Genomic DNA, 14257 nt, shown 5'->3' on the forward strand with positions numbered 1-14257 from the left:
TATAAATAAAATATACACACCAAAAAAAAAAAAATAAATATACACACACAAAAAAAAAAAAAATTAAAAATAAACAAATACCACACACAAAAACACAAAATTAAATAAAAACCCCACAAACAAAATTACACAATTAAAAAACACCATACACACACACATACCCCACACACAACCATAACATACACACAAAACACACATACACAACATGCACACACCACACACAACACCACACACACACACACACACACACCACCACACATTTCCACAAAAAATTTCACATACACACACACGCCAACCACACCACACACACACCACACACCACACATGACACACACACACCAACCACGCACACAACCACAAACACACAAAAACACACAAAATTATTATACATACCAAAAAATTATATATACACAAAAAAAAAAACCCCAAAATGGGACAAAAAAACATAAAAAACATTTTATATAATAAATAATATATATATATATATATTATATAATAATATAATATTAATAATATAACATAATTTTTAAAATATACAATTTTAAAACAATAATTATTAATTTCATCACACAAAAAATTTAAAATAAATTAAAACAACATTAATATAAAAAACAAAAAAATTAATATAAAAACACACAAATGTTTTTTTAAAAAGTGTTTTCAAAAACACACACACAATTTTTGAAAAAAATATAAAAAAAATGTGAACAATATGCACACACACACAAAAACAACATCATATATCCCCACAAACACACACACACATAATACACAAACAAACACATTTCCCCAAAAACCAACAACATGCCACACACACAACCACACTTTATTATATAATAACAAATTAATTACGCAAAAATAAATTAAGGTTTAACATATTAAAACCCCACATATATATTTTAAATGGAAAATGTAATAAAAATATCACACAAGCACATAGATAAATAACACACACACAAAAAATATAACACCCCCCACATAAAGATTAGCACAACACCCCACCAACACACACATAACCCCCAAAATTAGCAAAAGTGCCCCCCACACACATGAATTTAAAACAATTGCACCAACAATACAACCACAAAACCCCACACACACCACACAGGGACACACACACAAAACACACCAAAATACCACGCACACAAAACCCCATATTGCACACACACCACACACAAATTTTACCCCAATATATATATATCCACACAAAAAACACGCACACACACACCACAAAACCCCTATATACATATGCATATTATGTAAAAACCCTACCCCAACAAAACAACACATATATAAAAGTATATACAACATACAAAACATATTTCAAAACATATTTTTACGCCCCCCAAAAACATATGCCCCCAAAATAAAATACCCCAAAAATATACGACAAAAAGGGGAAAGAATATATATAAAAAAATTATTAAAAAAAAAAAAAAAAGGGGAAAAAAAAATATAAAATAGAAAAAAAAACAAAAAGGGAAACAAAAAAGAAACAATCACATATAAAAATTTTATTTTATATATAATATATATATTTTTTATATATATATATATATATATATATTTTTATATAATGTATATATATAATATATATAATCACATATATTTTAAAATTTTTTATAATATATATATATAAAATTTTTATATACATAAAACACATATATTTTATATAATATTTTATATATATTTTTTAATAATATATATATATATATATGTTAAAAATATAACATGTGTATATATATATATATATTTTTTTTTTCAATATATATATATATTAAATTATATATAAATAAAAAAAATAAATATATATAAACATATATACACACACCATTTTGTGAAAATAAATAAAAAAATAAATATGAAAATTTTAAAAAAAAAAAAAAAAAAATATATAACAAAAATAAATTTTAAAATATAACATATATATTTTTTATAAATAATTTTTAAAATATATATAATAATTTTTTATTAATAATATTATTAATATTAAAATAATGCCCTGTTTTTAAAATACAAATACAATATATATATTTCATAATTTAACACAACATCAATGAAAAAATCACATAAAACATATATTAAAGAAACACACAACCATATATATTAAAAAAAAATCATCAACAACACAAAAAAAAAACCAAAAAAAAAATTTTATTAAACAAACAACAAAACATTAAACAAATATATATTTTAATATTTAAAAATATACATATAACATATTTTAATAAAAACAACATGTGATATATATATATATATGTATAATAAAAAAATATTAAAAAAAAAACATAAAAAAACATATTTAATGAAAATTTTAAAAAAATAATATATTATATTAAAATATATATATATATATTAAATATAAATAATATATATATGTATTTTATAAATTTTTATATATATAAAAAATGTATGAAAAATATAATATAATTAAAATATACAATTATTTTTTTTATAAACAATAATTTTTATTATACATTTTCATATTATTATACATAATTACCAAAAATCATTATATATATTGGGTTTCATATAATAAAGCATTTCACAAAAACATACACATTATATAATACTATGATTAAAATTTTAACAAAACATTTCATATCACAATTCAAAATTAAAACACAACACAAAACATTATCCCAAATTAATTTTATAGCGCATGCATTATTTATATATTAAAGTATTAACAAAAAAAACAAGCATACACACAAAAAGTCACAAAATTTTATTTTTATTAAAATTTTATTTTATATTTTTATATATATATATATATGGGATATTAAAAATTATTATATATTTTATTAAAATAAAGTATGTATATATAATATATATATAATTTTAATATATGCATATATATATTAATTTTATATATATTATATTATAGATAAATATATTATATATTTTAAATATATATATAACATTTCACATATATATATATTATCCTTATAATATTTTTGTGCATTTAAACACAAAAAAATTTAAAATTTAAAATTTTAAATATAAAAGAAAAGGAGAAAATAAAATAAACTAAAACACAAAAAAAAAACAATCATACACAAAACAACCCAAAACAACCCAAAGTTTTTTTTAAAACAAACCCAACAATATTTTTTAATTTTAAATTTTTAAAATTAAACCCGCATATAAACCAAAATTTTTAAAAATTAACTAAGGATTTTAATTTATTTTCTTTATTTTTTATTTTATTAATTTTTCCTAGATTTTTAAAAAATTTTTATATTAAAATTTTAGAAGAAAAACCCATAAAAATAAAAATAAAAAAGTTTTTTTTAGGGACTTTTTTGGTTAAAATTTTTTTCTTTTAAAGGTTGTTAATCACTTAAAATTTTATTTTAAATTTAAAAAATTTTAAATTTAAAATTTGATAAATTTAAAAAATGCATAAAGTTTAAATTTTTATAAATTTATGATAAAATCCCTTAATTTTTATATTTGTTTATTTTTTTATTATTGTGTTTTACAATAATATTTTAATAATTAATTAATTTTAAATGAAAAAATTGATTAAATATGGATCCCCTTTTTATTTTCAAATTGTGTGGTTAATTAATTCAAAATTTTGGGGTTTTCCCTTTTTCCAAGACAGAAAAACCCTTTTTAAAAAAGGGAAATGAAAATTAAAATACCCAAAAAAGATTTAAAACCCCACACCAAATAGCAAAAAAATAAACCCAAACATTTTAAAACCCCTTCCCCATTTTTTACTTGTTGGGAATTTTCCTTTTAAAAAAAAAATAAATTTCAAATTTAAAAAGGGAGGGGGTTTTAAGACCAAAAATTTTTTTTTAAAAGTTTGGGAAAAGAAAATTTTAAAAATTTAAAATTTTACCTACCTGAATAAGCTAAAGTAAGTAGCAACTGAGAATATGTTTGATTTTTTTTTAAAGATGGCACAATGAAAGCATTTGCCTTACATTATCAAACTTAGTATGTAAATAAATGTGAAGTGGAAAAAGGGCATTAGCTTGAAAAGTTAGCTGTGCAGCTAAATGCTTTAATGTTTTCACAAGCACTTCATAACACTTAGCTTTCCAGGAAAAAGTGACGTGTCAGTAGACACTGGGAAGGGCAGCCTAGTATATCGTTAGTCATCTCAGGCCATACATGTTTTTTGGCTAAGATCAAGTGTAGTACCTGTTCTTATCAGTTAAAAAGACAAACAAGTGGGGAATTCCAAAACTGCTGTTTTCATCTTGAGAGAATGCTGAGGTTCCCTAACACTGCAGAAGCAGTGATTGATGGGTTGGAAAATATTTTCTGATGTTCTAACCATTCCTTGGATTCGAAGCATAATCGTAAAGTAAAGAGACAGTTCACTTAACCTTTTTTAGCCATGAAAGTTATTGTTCACTCTTCTACAGGATCTAGTAATTTACCTTGTTCTGTGCTTTGCACCTCATGGCATACGGACTAGGATTTTGATTTCTAATGGAACAAGATATTATTAAACGTAATGTGCAGTTGTATGAATCCATTCAGTGCATCGGGTTTTAGCCTGTCATTAGAGCAGTTCATATATCTGGATTGTGGTACTGAGAGGTGACTTGCAAAAAGAATTGGCTCTGTCTTTGCTTACTGCACAGTGCAGCAAAGAACAGCCACTTAGTAAAAATGTATGATGCGTTTGGCATATCTTACCAAGCAGTTGTTTACTCCAGTACTGTGCCTTGCTATTATAACTCGCATTGATTTAAAGAAGTTTTGCCTTCATTATGGATGATTGCAGAGAGAATTGTTATTGATAATTAGGAGATCTGTGCTCTGTGAGCCCCCATTGTGTGGTGTGATAACTTTGTAGAGGTAGAGAACAGGTGTGGCTGCAGTAGCAGGTTTGCCTGCACCAAATGGAACCCCCTGGCAGCTAGGATTTTTCTAAAATACAGAGGTATCAAAGGAGTTTTTTTTTTTTTTTTTTAATGCTGATGTTGGAATGGTTCTCCTAATGTGGATGCTATAGATAAATGATTTGTCTTTTTTTAGAAATACAGACATGTTGATAATATCATGTTTGAAAACCACAACATAGCAGACCGTTTCCTTGATTTCTGGCGGAAGACTGGAAACCAGCGGATTGGTTTCCTATATGGACGATATACAGAACATAAAGATATTCCACTGGGCCTGAGGGCTGAAGTTGCTGCTATCTATGAGCCTCCACAGGTTTGTTTTCTTTTTTTTTTTTTTTTTTTTTTTTATCATCTGATGTGTTAATCTTCATTTGTCCTTGATGTATGGGATGCTGTTCTAACCCTCAGCTGTTCTATCAGACCGTGAGAACAAAAAACTCTTGAGCAAATCCCTACCCAGAATGCCCCTCTCTAGATTACCTCGGATCAAGTTTGCAGTTATAAAGGAAGACAGCCTATTGCAATTAGAGGTTATAATTCCGAGGGTTAGAACAGAGTCCCATACGTCAAGGGTAAATGAAGAGCGACAACATAGATGGAATGTTATGGTGAGTACATAATTTCTTCTTTGAGTGAAATGCCCTAGTGGATTGGCTGAGTTGTTTTTTTCATCACCATTAAATACAAGTAGAAATTGTTGATATTTTTTGCTTCCTATCCAGCCATTGTGGTTTGTATATTGTGTGCATGTAAAATCACAGATTTCAGAAGCTGTGAGACCTCTATGGATTAATTTAATTTTATTGTAACCTGTGATACAGCATCTCAGAAAGTGTGTTTTTTTTATACCTGTTAAAGTTATCTGTAAAAGCCAACTGTGATCTGATTTCAGAAGAGCCATTAGGGCAGCAGATATCATAAGGGTTTAGTCATTTCTGAAGCACTGTGGTTGCCAACCATATATCCTGGCTGAGAGTACTATTGTAGTATTCCAAACAGATGGGTTTTCACTGCTGATGTCCAGCTGTGGTACCCAAGCCTAACCTTCCCTGGATTGTACGTCTGGTGAATGACCTCGGCGCACCAGCGTAGGGGCGGATAGGTGGACATATGAACATAAATCTTCAGACTATTTTACCTCCATCCCGAATGTAGGTCTTGCAGCCATTGGCCTGATCTTTGCATGGTTGTTGGTGCTGTAGGTACTAAAAAAACGATAAGTGCTCCATTGGGGAACCTTCCTTTATATGTATAAATTGTTTTTCTGTATCTTTGTTAGATGTCCGCTAGGAGAAGTAAACTGTGAGTGCAGTAGGCAAATTCCTTACAAAGTTGTCCCTGTCAGTGCCTCTTCTGCCTTGGCATAGAACATGATTACAAGGCCTGCTTCATTTGCCAATCTTTTGTGCCCAAAACTTTACGATCCTAATTATCTTCACTCACCACCTTCTCAGAGACCAAACATTTGAAGAGTTTGGCCCACTCCAAGATGACAAATTCTGTTTCTACCAACATTCCTACATCTCGCAAGAAAAACTCATGAGGCCTAAGCCTGACAGTCAATCGCTGTCCTTTCCTATTTTTCACAATGACAGGGTGTTCCTGAGGGTTAACCCCACCTTCATGCCTAAAGTGGTGAATGAGATGTCCCTCAGCCAGACCATCAACCTCTCTACTTTCTTTCCCAGCCCACAGAACAAGAGGGAAAGGCTCCTTAATGCACACAGACAGGTGAGACTGTGTTTGGTTAAAACTAAATCTGTTCGTAAGTCAGACTATAACTGCCTCATTCATGGACTCCAAACTGGGCCAGCCAGTTTTTAAACAAACCATTGCAAGTCCATCTCCTTTTATTACTCACACCATAGCAAATCCTTGCCCACCAGCCCTAGACCTCACTCTAGTAGGGCAGTGGCATTTTTGAGGCCTTCTACAAAAGGGTTGATGTAAAGGCAGTCCTGGAAACTGGCACCTGGTCTTCTGTACATACTTTCACTAAATACTACAGAATTGATGCCTCTTCAAGATCCAGAGCGGTCTTTTCCCATTCAATCCTCTCTGGACTCTTGGACAGGTCTTCTTTCCTCTAAACATCTTTCCTTTTGTTCCCTTGAGCTCTGGGAATCACCCATCTGTTTGGAATACTGCAGCAGTGATGGCAGTCAGGACATGGTACAGCTGTGTAAGAACTTACCATGGCAGCAGATGTACTGATCATTGTTGCAGTATTCCTTCTAACCCTCCTTTCCCCTTTTGAATACCATTTCTCTCCATCTTTTGCTCTGTCACTGCACTGTCATAAAGGACTGAGGGCTCCTGTCACACCTTGCCAAGCTGCTCTTAACTGACCAGTCTTTCTTAGAGATCTTCATGCTGCTGACATAGAAATACTCTGAAGATTTATGCTGATATGCCTGCCTGTGTACACCTACACTTGCAGGTTGAAGTCATATGTCAGACATATGATCCAGGGAAGGTTGAGCTTTGGTACCACAGTTGGACATCAGTGGTGAAAAAAATATCTGTTTGGAATACAGCAACAGTGATCAATAGGATATCTACTGTTGTGATCAAGTTCTTAAACAACTGTATTTTTCCCTAGCAGTAGTGTCCCCACTGCAGGCCGGTACTACAATTAACCGACAGATGGTGTGCATCTTTTGTTACCTGAGTGACAGGTGTTCATTTTTTCTCATTTTCTGAAACAATTGTGTTCAGTACTTTTTCCCTGCATTCAGGGTGTGTTGTTTGATCTGGGACTTGGCCAGAAGCATTACAGCCTTTCACAAAATGTAGTCCGTCCACTTCAACACATAGCACTATAGGGAGCAGACTAGTTGCTTGACACTTTTAATAGCTTCCCCAAAGTCTAGACCCTCACAATACTGATGTAATTCATTATACCTTTCTGAGTATTAGATGATGTTTGCATATTTACACTCAGGCCAAGAAATGGACCTGGGCTTGACTTTAGCTTTATCTGTTGCTTTGATTTAAACCTATATGCAGTATTTTGCTGTCTTCAAAGATTGTTGGAAAATTTTCATTTATACAGCTTTTCTGGTCAGAGAGTTCTCTTATTCTTTTTGTTTTTGAAGTATTTAATTGTGTAGTTGACCTCTCCTCCTCCTTGTCAGACCTGCATTTATTTTTTTGCATGGTTTAGTAGTTCTTTTTTTTGAAATAGTGCGCGTCTAGCTGACAAGTTGTGTAGAGTGGTTATTAGGTTGAGGTGTGCAACAGTGTAGGTATGGTTCAGTTATTAGGTTTTTGATAATTTGAGTATACAGTACCCACAGAAAGTCAGGAATGCCAGATAAAGCAGTCAGACCTAAAGAAGAGCCAAAGATACAGACATAGTCACCCCTCAGGATGAGTGCACTTTTGGCATTTGTTTAGGGGTTAGACACTTTAGACATAGTGTCCCAGGGATACAGATTATACTTCCACACGTTGCCAACACCATGCAGGTGGCCGGACCTACCCCTAAATCAGTGGGCAGAGGTCCAAAAACAAGTACTTTCTCTCTTAAGCATGGGGGCTATTCAACTGATACCAGAAGAGGAAAAGGGGACAAGGTTTCTACTCAAGACTTTTCCTGGTACCCAGAAAAGACAATTCATGGCGTCCTATCCTGGACCTGTCTACTCTAAACACCTTTTTGGAGATTCCAAAATTCCAGATGCTGACTCTTCACCAATTACTTCGTATGCTAGGCAAAGATGCCTGGTTGGCAACGCTAGATTTAAAAGAAGCATACCTGCACATCCCAATCAGGGAATCTTGCAGAAGATACCTGCGCTTCAGAGCAGGCTACATGCACTATAATTTCTCTGCACTGCCCTTTGGCTTATCTACTGCGCCCAGGGTATTCACAAAATGCCTTACTCAGGCAGAAAGCCAGGGCATGCTTTTGAATCATCTGGCCTTTGTACATAGGGTTCTAACTTGTCTGGGGTACACCATAAACAAAAAGAAATCGCACCCGGTACCCTGTCAATAAATTATATTTCTGGAAGCAAGCTTGAATACATCTTCCCAGATGGCTTACCTCATGCCAGAGAAACCAATTCATTTGACAACCTACTTCTAACAAGTGGCCACAAAAACCCTGCTGTCTGCAAGACAAATACTGCAAACCTTGGGGTTCATGGCCTCCTGCATTCTTCTAATTCCATATGCAAGACTGCATATGAGGAAACTACAGTGGTATCTAAAAAGCCTATGGTGTCAACATTCTCAGGACCTAGAAACAATGATTCCTATCATACCTTGCCTACGCCTAGAGTTCCTTTGGTGGGCAGAGGCCTGCCACCAAAACAAAGGACTACCTTTCACACCAGCCCCTGCCACACAAACCCTAACAGACGCATCAGACTACGCATGGGGGGCTCACCTGGCAGGGAAGTGCATTCAGGGCAAATGGAACCCAAGTCAAATGCACCTGCATATCAATCAAAAAGAAATGCTAGCTGTACAGAATGCTCTGACAGCCTTCAAGGACCACATTCTTCCAGGACAACTAATGGTAAAGACGGACAACACCACTGTTATGTGGTACATAAACAAGCAGTGGGATACACATTCTTACCCCCTCTGCAGACTAGCATTGTGGAGCACAGTCTTGAGCTACCAAGTGCACCTACAAGCCAATTCCTGCCAGGAAAATTAAATACACTGGCAGATGGACTAAACAGAAACCTCATGGACCCACACGAGTGGAAACTGGAACCAAGGACTTACAACATGTTGACAAGCAAATGGGGGAGCCCAGATATAGACCCGTTTGCCTCTCCCCAGAACTACCAATTGGACAGATTTTGCACAAGGACTCTCCACAAACAAGCCTGGAAAGTGGATGCTCTGTCCTTCAGCTGGAAAAACCTATCCGTCTGTGCCTCCCCCCCCCCCCCCTCTGCCTCTGCTTTCCAAAGTACTACTAAAAATCAAACAAGACAAACCAAGGATGATTTTGATTGTTCCAGACTGGTCGCACCAACACTGGTACCCCCTCCTGCACAATGTGTCACGGTTATCTCCATGGCATTTGCCTCAGACTCCTTCCCTGTCTCAGCAGGAGAACCAGATTCTGCACCCTCTGCTTCTAACACTGAACCTTGCAGCCTGGCTAATTACTTAATCTCTCCTTTACCATCCCTCAGCAAACCTGTGATGGATATCATTTTGGAGGCAAGGAGGCCTAGTACTAGAAAATCTTATGCTGAAAAATGGAAAAGATTCAGTGCCTGGAACCAGTCTCAAGAGATGAGCACAGCAGCACCCAATTTACCTCAGTTTTTACAATACTTAACTGAGATGCTTCACAAGGGCCTGTCTTTTTCCTTCATTAAAATCCACGCCTCAACCATTTCAGCTCATTGTAACACAGAACCTCCCCTCTTCTGTCATCCACTGCTCAAGCAGTTCCTCAGGGGGCCAAAATTTGAGACCACCCAGGAGAGCTCCAACCCCAGCCTGGGACCTTAACTTTGTCTTGGAGAAACTCACTCTATCTCCTTTCGAGCCAGCTGCTACTGCAGACTTAAAATTTCTTTCTTGGAAAACAGCTTTCCTTTTAGCAATTACTTCAGCTAGAAGGGTATCTGAATTATAGGCCCTTATTACAGTGGCGCCTTTCATCATCTTTCATACGGACAGGGTGTCCCTCAGAACCAATCCATCCTTCATGCCCAAGGTAGTATCCAGTGTGGCTCTTAATCAGTCCATTCATTTGCCAACCTTCTTTCCCAATCCACAGAATAAAGGGGAACGGATACTGCATCCCTTAGATGTGCACAGACAACTTAGATTTTACTTGGACAGGACTAAATCTCAAAGGAAATCTGAACAACTGCTAGTGGCATTTGTTGCAGAGGAGAAGGCTATTTCAAAGCAAACCATTTCTAAATGGATAAGCCATTGCATTCATTTCTGCTATAAGCACCATGGAAAACCTATCCCCCCAGGGGATCAGACCTCACTCCACCAGGGCTGCGTCTACCTCTACAGCCTTTCTCAGAGGCGTCCCTACCAGGGACATCCTAGAAGCTGCTTCCTGGAGTTCTGCACATACTTTCACCAAGCATTATCATTTGCTAATTTTCTCTAAATCCAGAGCTGGCTTTACCACTGCAGTCTTGCAGGGCCTTATAGATGGTCCTAATGCTATCTAAATTCCTCTTCCCAACCATAGCTTTCGGAATCTACCCAAATGTAATGACTGCAACAGTGAAACATGAAGAACATAATACAGTTGTTTACACTTACCATAAATGTAGATGTTCGAGTGTATTCACTGTTGCAGTCCTGGTTACCCTCCCTCCAGCCCCCTAACTTCTTTTGGCTATACCTCTACTTTCCATTACTATGCTTAAAAGCCTTTTTGGTGTATTTACTTTTTTTTTTTTTTTTTTTTTTTTTTTTTTTGGAGGTATATTTTTCTACTTTTATATTTAATTGCTTCTCATTAGGGGGGCACCTGACATCTGGGGCAAGAAAAACTGATGTAATGGCGTCTGCTGCATGTTTTATACCCCTGACGACCTGACGTCATGGAAGAAGGGACAGCAACCGATGCAGGACCCAAGACTTTGTTAATCAAACCGACTGAGGGCTACCTGCAAGCAGATAACCCATATGTAATGACTGCAACAGTGAATACATTCGAACTTCCACATTTATGGTAAGTGTACACAACTGTACTTTTCCTAGATTGATGTTTGACATTGTAACGGGTTCCTTTGTGGAAGAGAGTAAGTAGCATTTCCTTGGTTAGTCAGAAGGTGTTGCTCGTCTAGTCAGGATGAAGTAGACGAATATTGTGGGTTCTATTTAAGCAGCTTTATTATATACAAACACATTAGAAATTAAGCTAAATAACTAATGTGTATAAAAACTAGCTCTGTCATCCATAGATGTTCAAACACTGGCTGTACTCACAAAATGACACTGAAGCTAGCACATGCTTGCTAGTTACATGCACGTTCAGGTCTTAGAAATGCTTCTTAAAGGTACAACACACATGTTATTCTGCATCCTCCCTCTTTGAAAAATGAGTCATGCAATATTGACGACATTGACATGCAATTGATGCAAAATAATTTTCAACATGCAATTATACAGAATTCGAAACATATATATAACTACGTCCAGGTTGCTGTGTGTTTCACGCTGGGTCTGGAAATATGACCAAATCGTGTGACATAGAAACTGGGATTGCAGTTAGCAACTGGGATTGTCTCTGCTGAATGTTCGACCTTGGGGACATCAGGAACACCATCAGAAATGGTAGTGGGAGTCCAGACATGTTCTACAACAAGAATATTGTCTGAATTTCTGAGATTTACAGTCTGTGTCACAGGAACCATGCTGCTGTATCAGTTCTGATACAGGAAGATATCATCTGTGATTTTTCCTGTACTCCACACCCTCAGATTTCACAAAATAAGGTCTCGGATCTGCACATATACTTTTTACTTGACCAATCCGGTCAAAACCTTTCACCATTTGTATCCTAACCATCTCTCCTCCTTTCAACGATCAAAGAAATCTGCTCGATTTGTCATAGCTGGACTTCTGGAAAGAATTCTTTCTAAATAATTGGACTTTGCTTTGTTTTTGGCTTTAGGCCTCAACAAACTAGAACTGATAGGCAATGTTGTTCTGGTTGTTCTGGTTTGCCTGGATAGAAGTCTCTTAGAAGGTGAGCCAAGTATATCATCACAGGGTATGTTTCTGAGATTAAGTAAATTCAAAAAGACCGGTGTTGTCACGCTTTGACTTCTCAAGTAATTACTTTGCACTCTGTACTGCACGTTTAGCTAGTCCATTTGACTGTGGATATTCTGGATTACTAGTAACATGTACAAAGTCCTATTCTCTTGCAAATTTCTGAAACAACTGACAGGTAAATTGGGTACCATTGTCAGAGAGGAACTTTTGTGGACTTCCATGGACTGAAAAATGAAGTTTGAACTTAGTAATAATAGTAGTGGAAGTTAGGTTAGGTAGATCAGTCTCAAACCAGTTCGAATAAGAGTCTTCCAATACTAAGTAATGTCGATTTGTATCACTTGAATGTGTCATTAGCTACTGTTGACCATGGTAGTTCAGGAACATGACCTAGCTGAAGTGGCTGTTTTTGCAAATGCAGTTTAGTACTACTGCATACTGAACAAGAAGAAAGTACTTTATCAGTATCTTTTGCTAGAGAAGTTCAAAATACTTGTCCTGTCACCCTTCTTTGATTTAGTGATTGAGCTTTTGCAAAACTGGATCAGTCTTTGTGTGATCTCTTAGCTCATCAAGTCTTCTGGTAGAAAAACTACTCACTTCCATAACATCGAAGTCAAAATTCTCTGCTTCAAGCTGTTCCATTGTATATGTTCATCGTGTTACAGTGCTGCAGTCATCACACTTGGGTTATCTGCCATCAGGCAGTCCCGCAGTCGGCCCGAGTTCCAATGTCTTGGTCCGGCGTCGGTTGCTGTCGCTTCTTCCCTGATGTCAGTGCAACAGGGGTATAAAAGAGGCAGCCGATGCCATTTTCTCCAGTCTTTCTTGCTGTGCGGTGCCCGAAGCAGAAGCAGTTCGCAAGTGCCGGTTGGCCGACTCCTGAGATTTTCAAATCGAATTTCAGACCGAAGTCTTCAATAAAGCTAAGTACCCCGTTGGGGAACCTTTTCTTGCCTCAGTCCGATGTCAGAAAAAGTTAATAACTGCATTTCTTGTGGGAAGCAAATACCTCATAAGGATTTTCATTCTTATTGTATCCCTTGCCTAGGCCCAGACCACGACTTCACATGTTGTCGGTTTTGTGCTAGGTTTAACAAACGAACTATTAAACGTCGGTTTGATTTCGCCCGACATTATTTTGGTAGAAAATATAATTATACCCTGCCGTCAGAGCAACCGACGACCAGGATGCATAAAAAGCGCAAAGATAAGGACAGGCAGCCGAGTCCCAAACCAGACACCGAGGCCTCTGCTAGGCCAGTCGCCAGTTCTCTGGTTTTCACTGAGGTGCCTACGCAGCCCCTGACGACTGCTGATTTAGAACCCCAGCCTGCATCCGACTCCCAAGCGGAGATTGCAGGGCCTCCAGAGCCTTTATCTTTAGGCCCTTATGACTCCATGGCTGATGGGGATTCCGGTGCAGTTGAAAGGCCGTCAGTTGCTGAAGGTGTCTTCAGACCGACTACACTTACTATTAAATCCTTTGCAAAACTGAAAACTCCATTAAAAGTAAGGAAGCCTGTACAGCAGTCTCCAGTGCAAGGCCCCATGCCTAAGAAACAGATGCTTAAGATGGCCGAAGACTTAATTATCCTAATCAGGGGTTCCCATCCCCCACCTGACAAAAGGCCTAGACAGGAGGAGGACTACGC

The 14257-nt window shown here is 35.9% G+C and overlaps 1 protein-coding gene across 1 annotated transcript in view; it reads left to right on the plus strand.

Annotated features, from left to right (window-relative positions):
- Positions 1 to 14257, plus strand: part of NPLOC4 (NPL4 homolog, ubiquitin recognition factor) — a 1702928-nt gene that overhangs the window by 745465 nt on the left and 943206 nt on the right. Inside the window, exon 8 of the mRNA XM_044085045.1 lies at positions 5005 to 5184. Coding sequence (XP_043940980.1) covers positions 5005 to 5184 — 180 coding nt within the window. The remainder of the gene's footprint in view (positions 1 to 5004; positions 5185 to 14257) is intronic.

The sequence above is a fragment of the Protopterus annectens genome, chromosome 10.part0 (assembly GCF_019279795.1).
Source record: "Protopterus annectens isolate FY-2018-M chromosome 10.part0, PAN1.0, whole genome shotgun sequence".
Classification (NCBI taxonomy): domain Eukaryota; kingdom Metazoa; phylum Chordata; order Ceratodontiformes; family Protopteridae; genus Protopterus; species Protopterus annectens.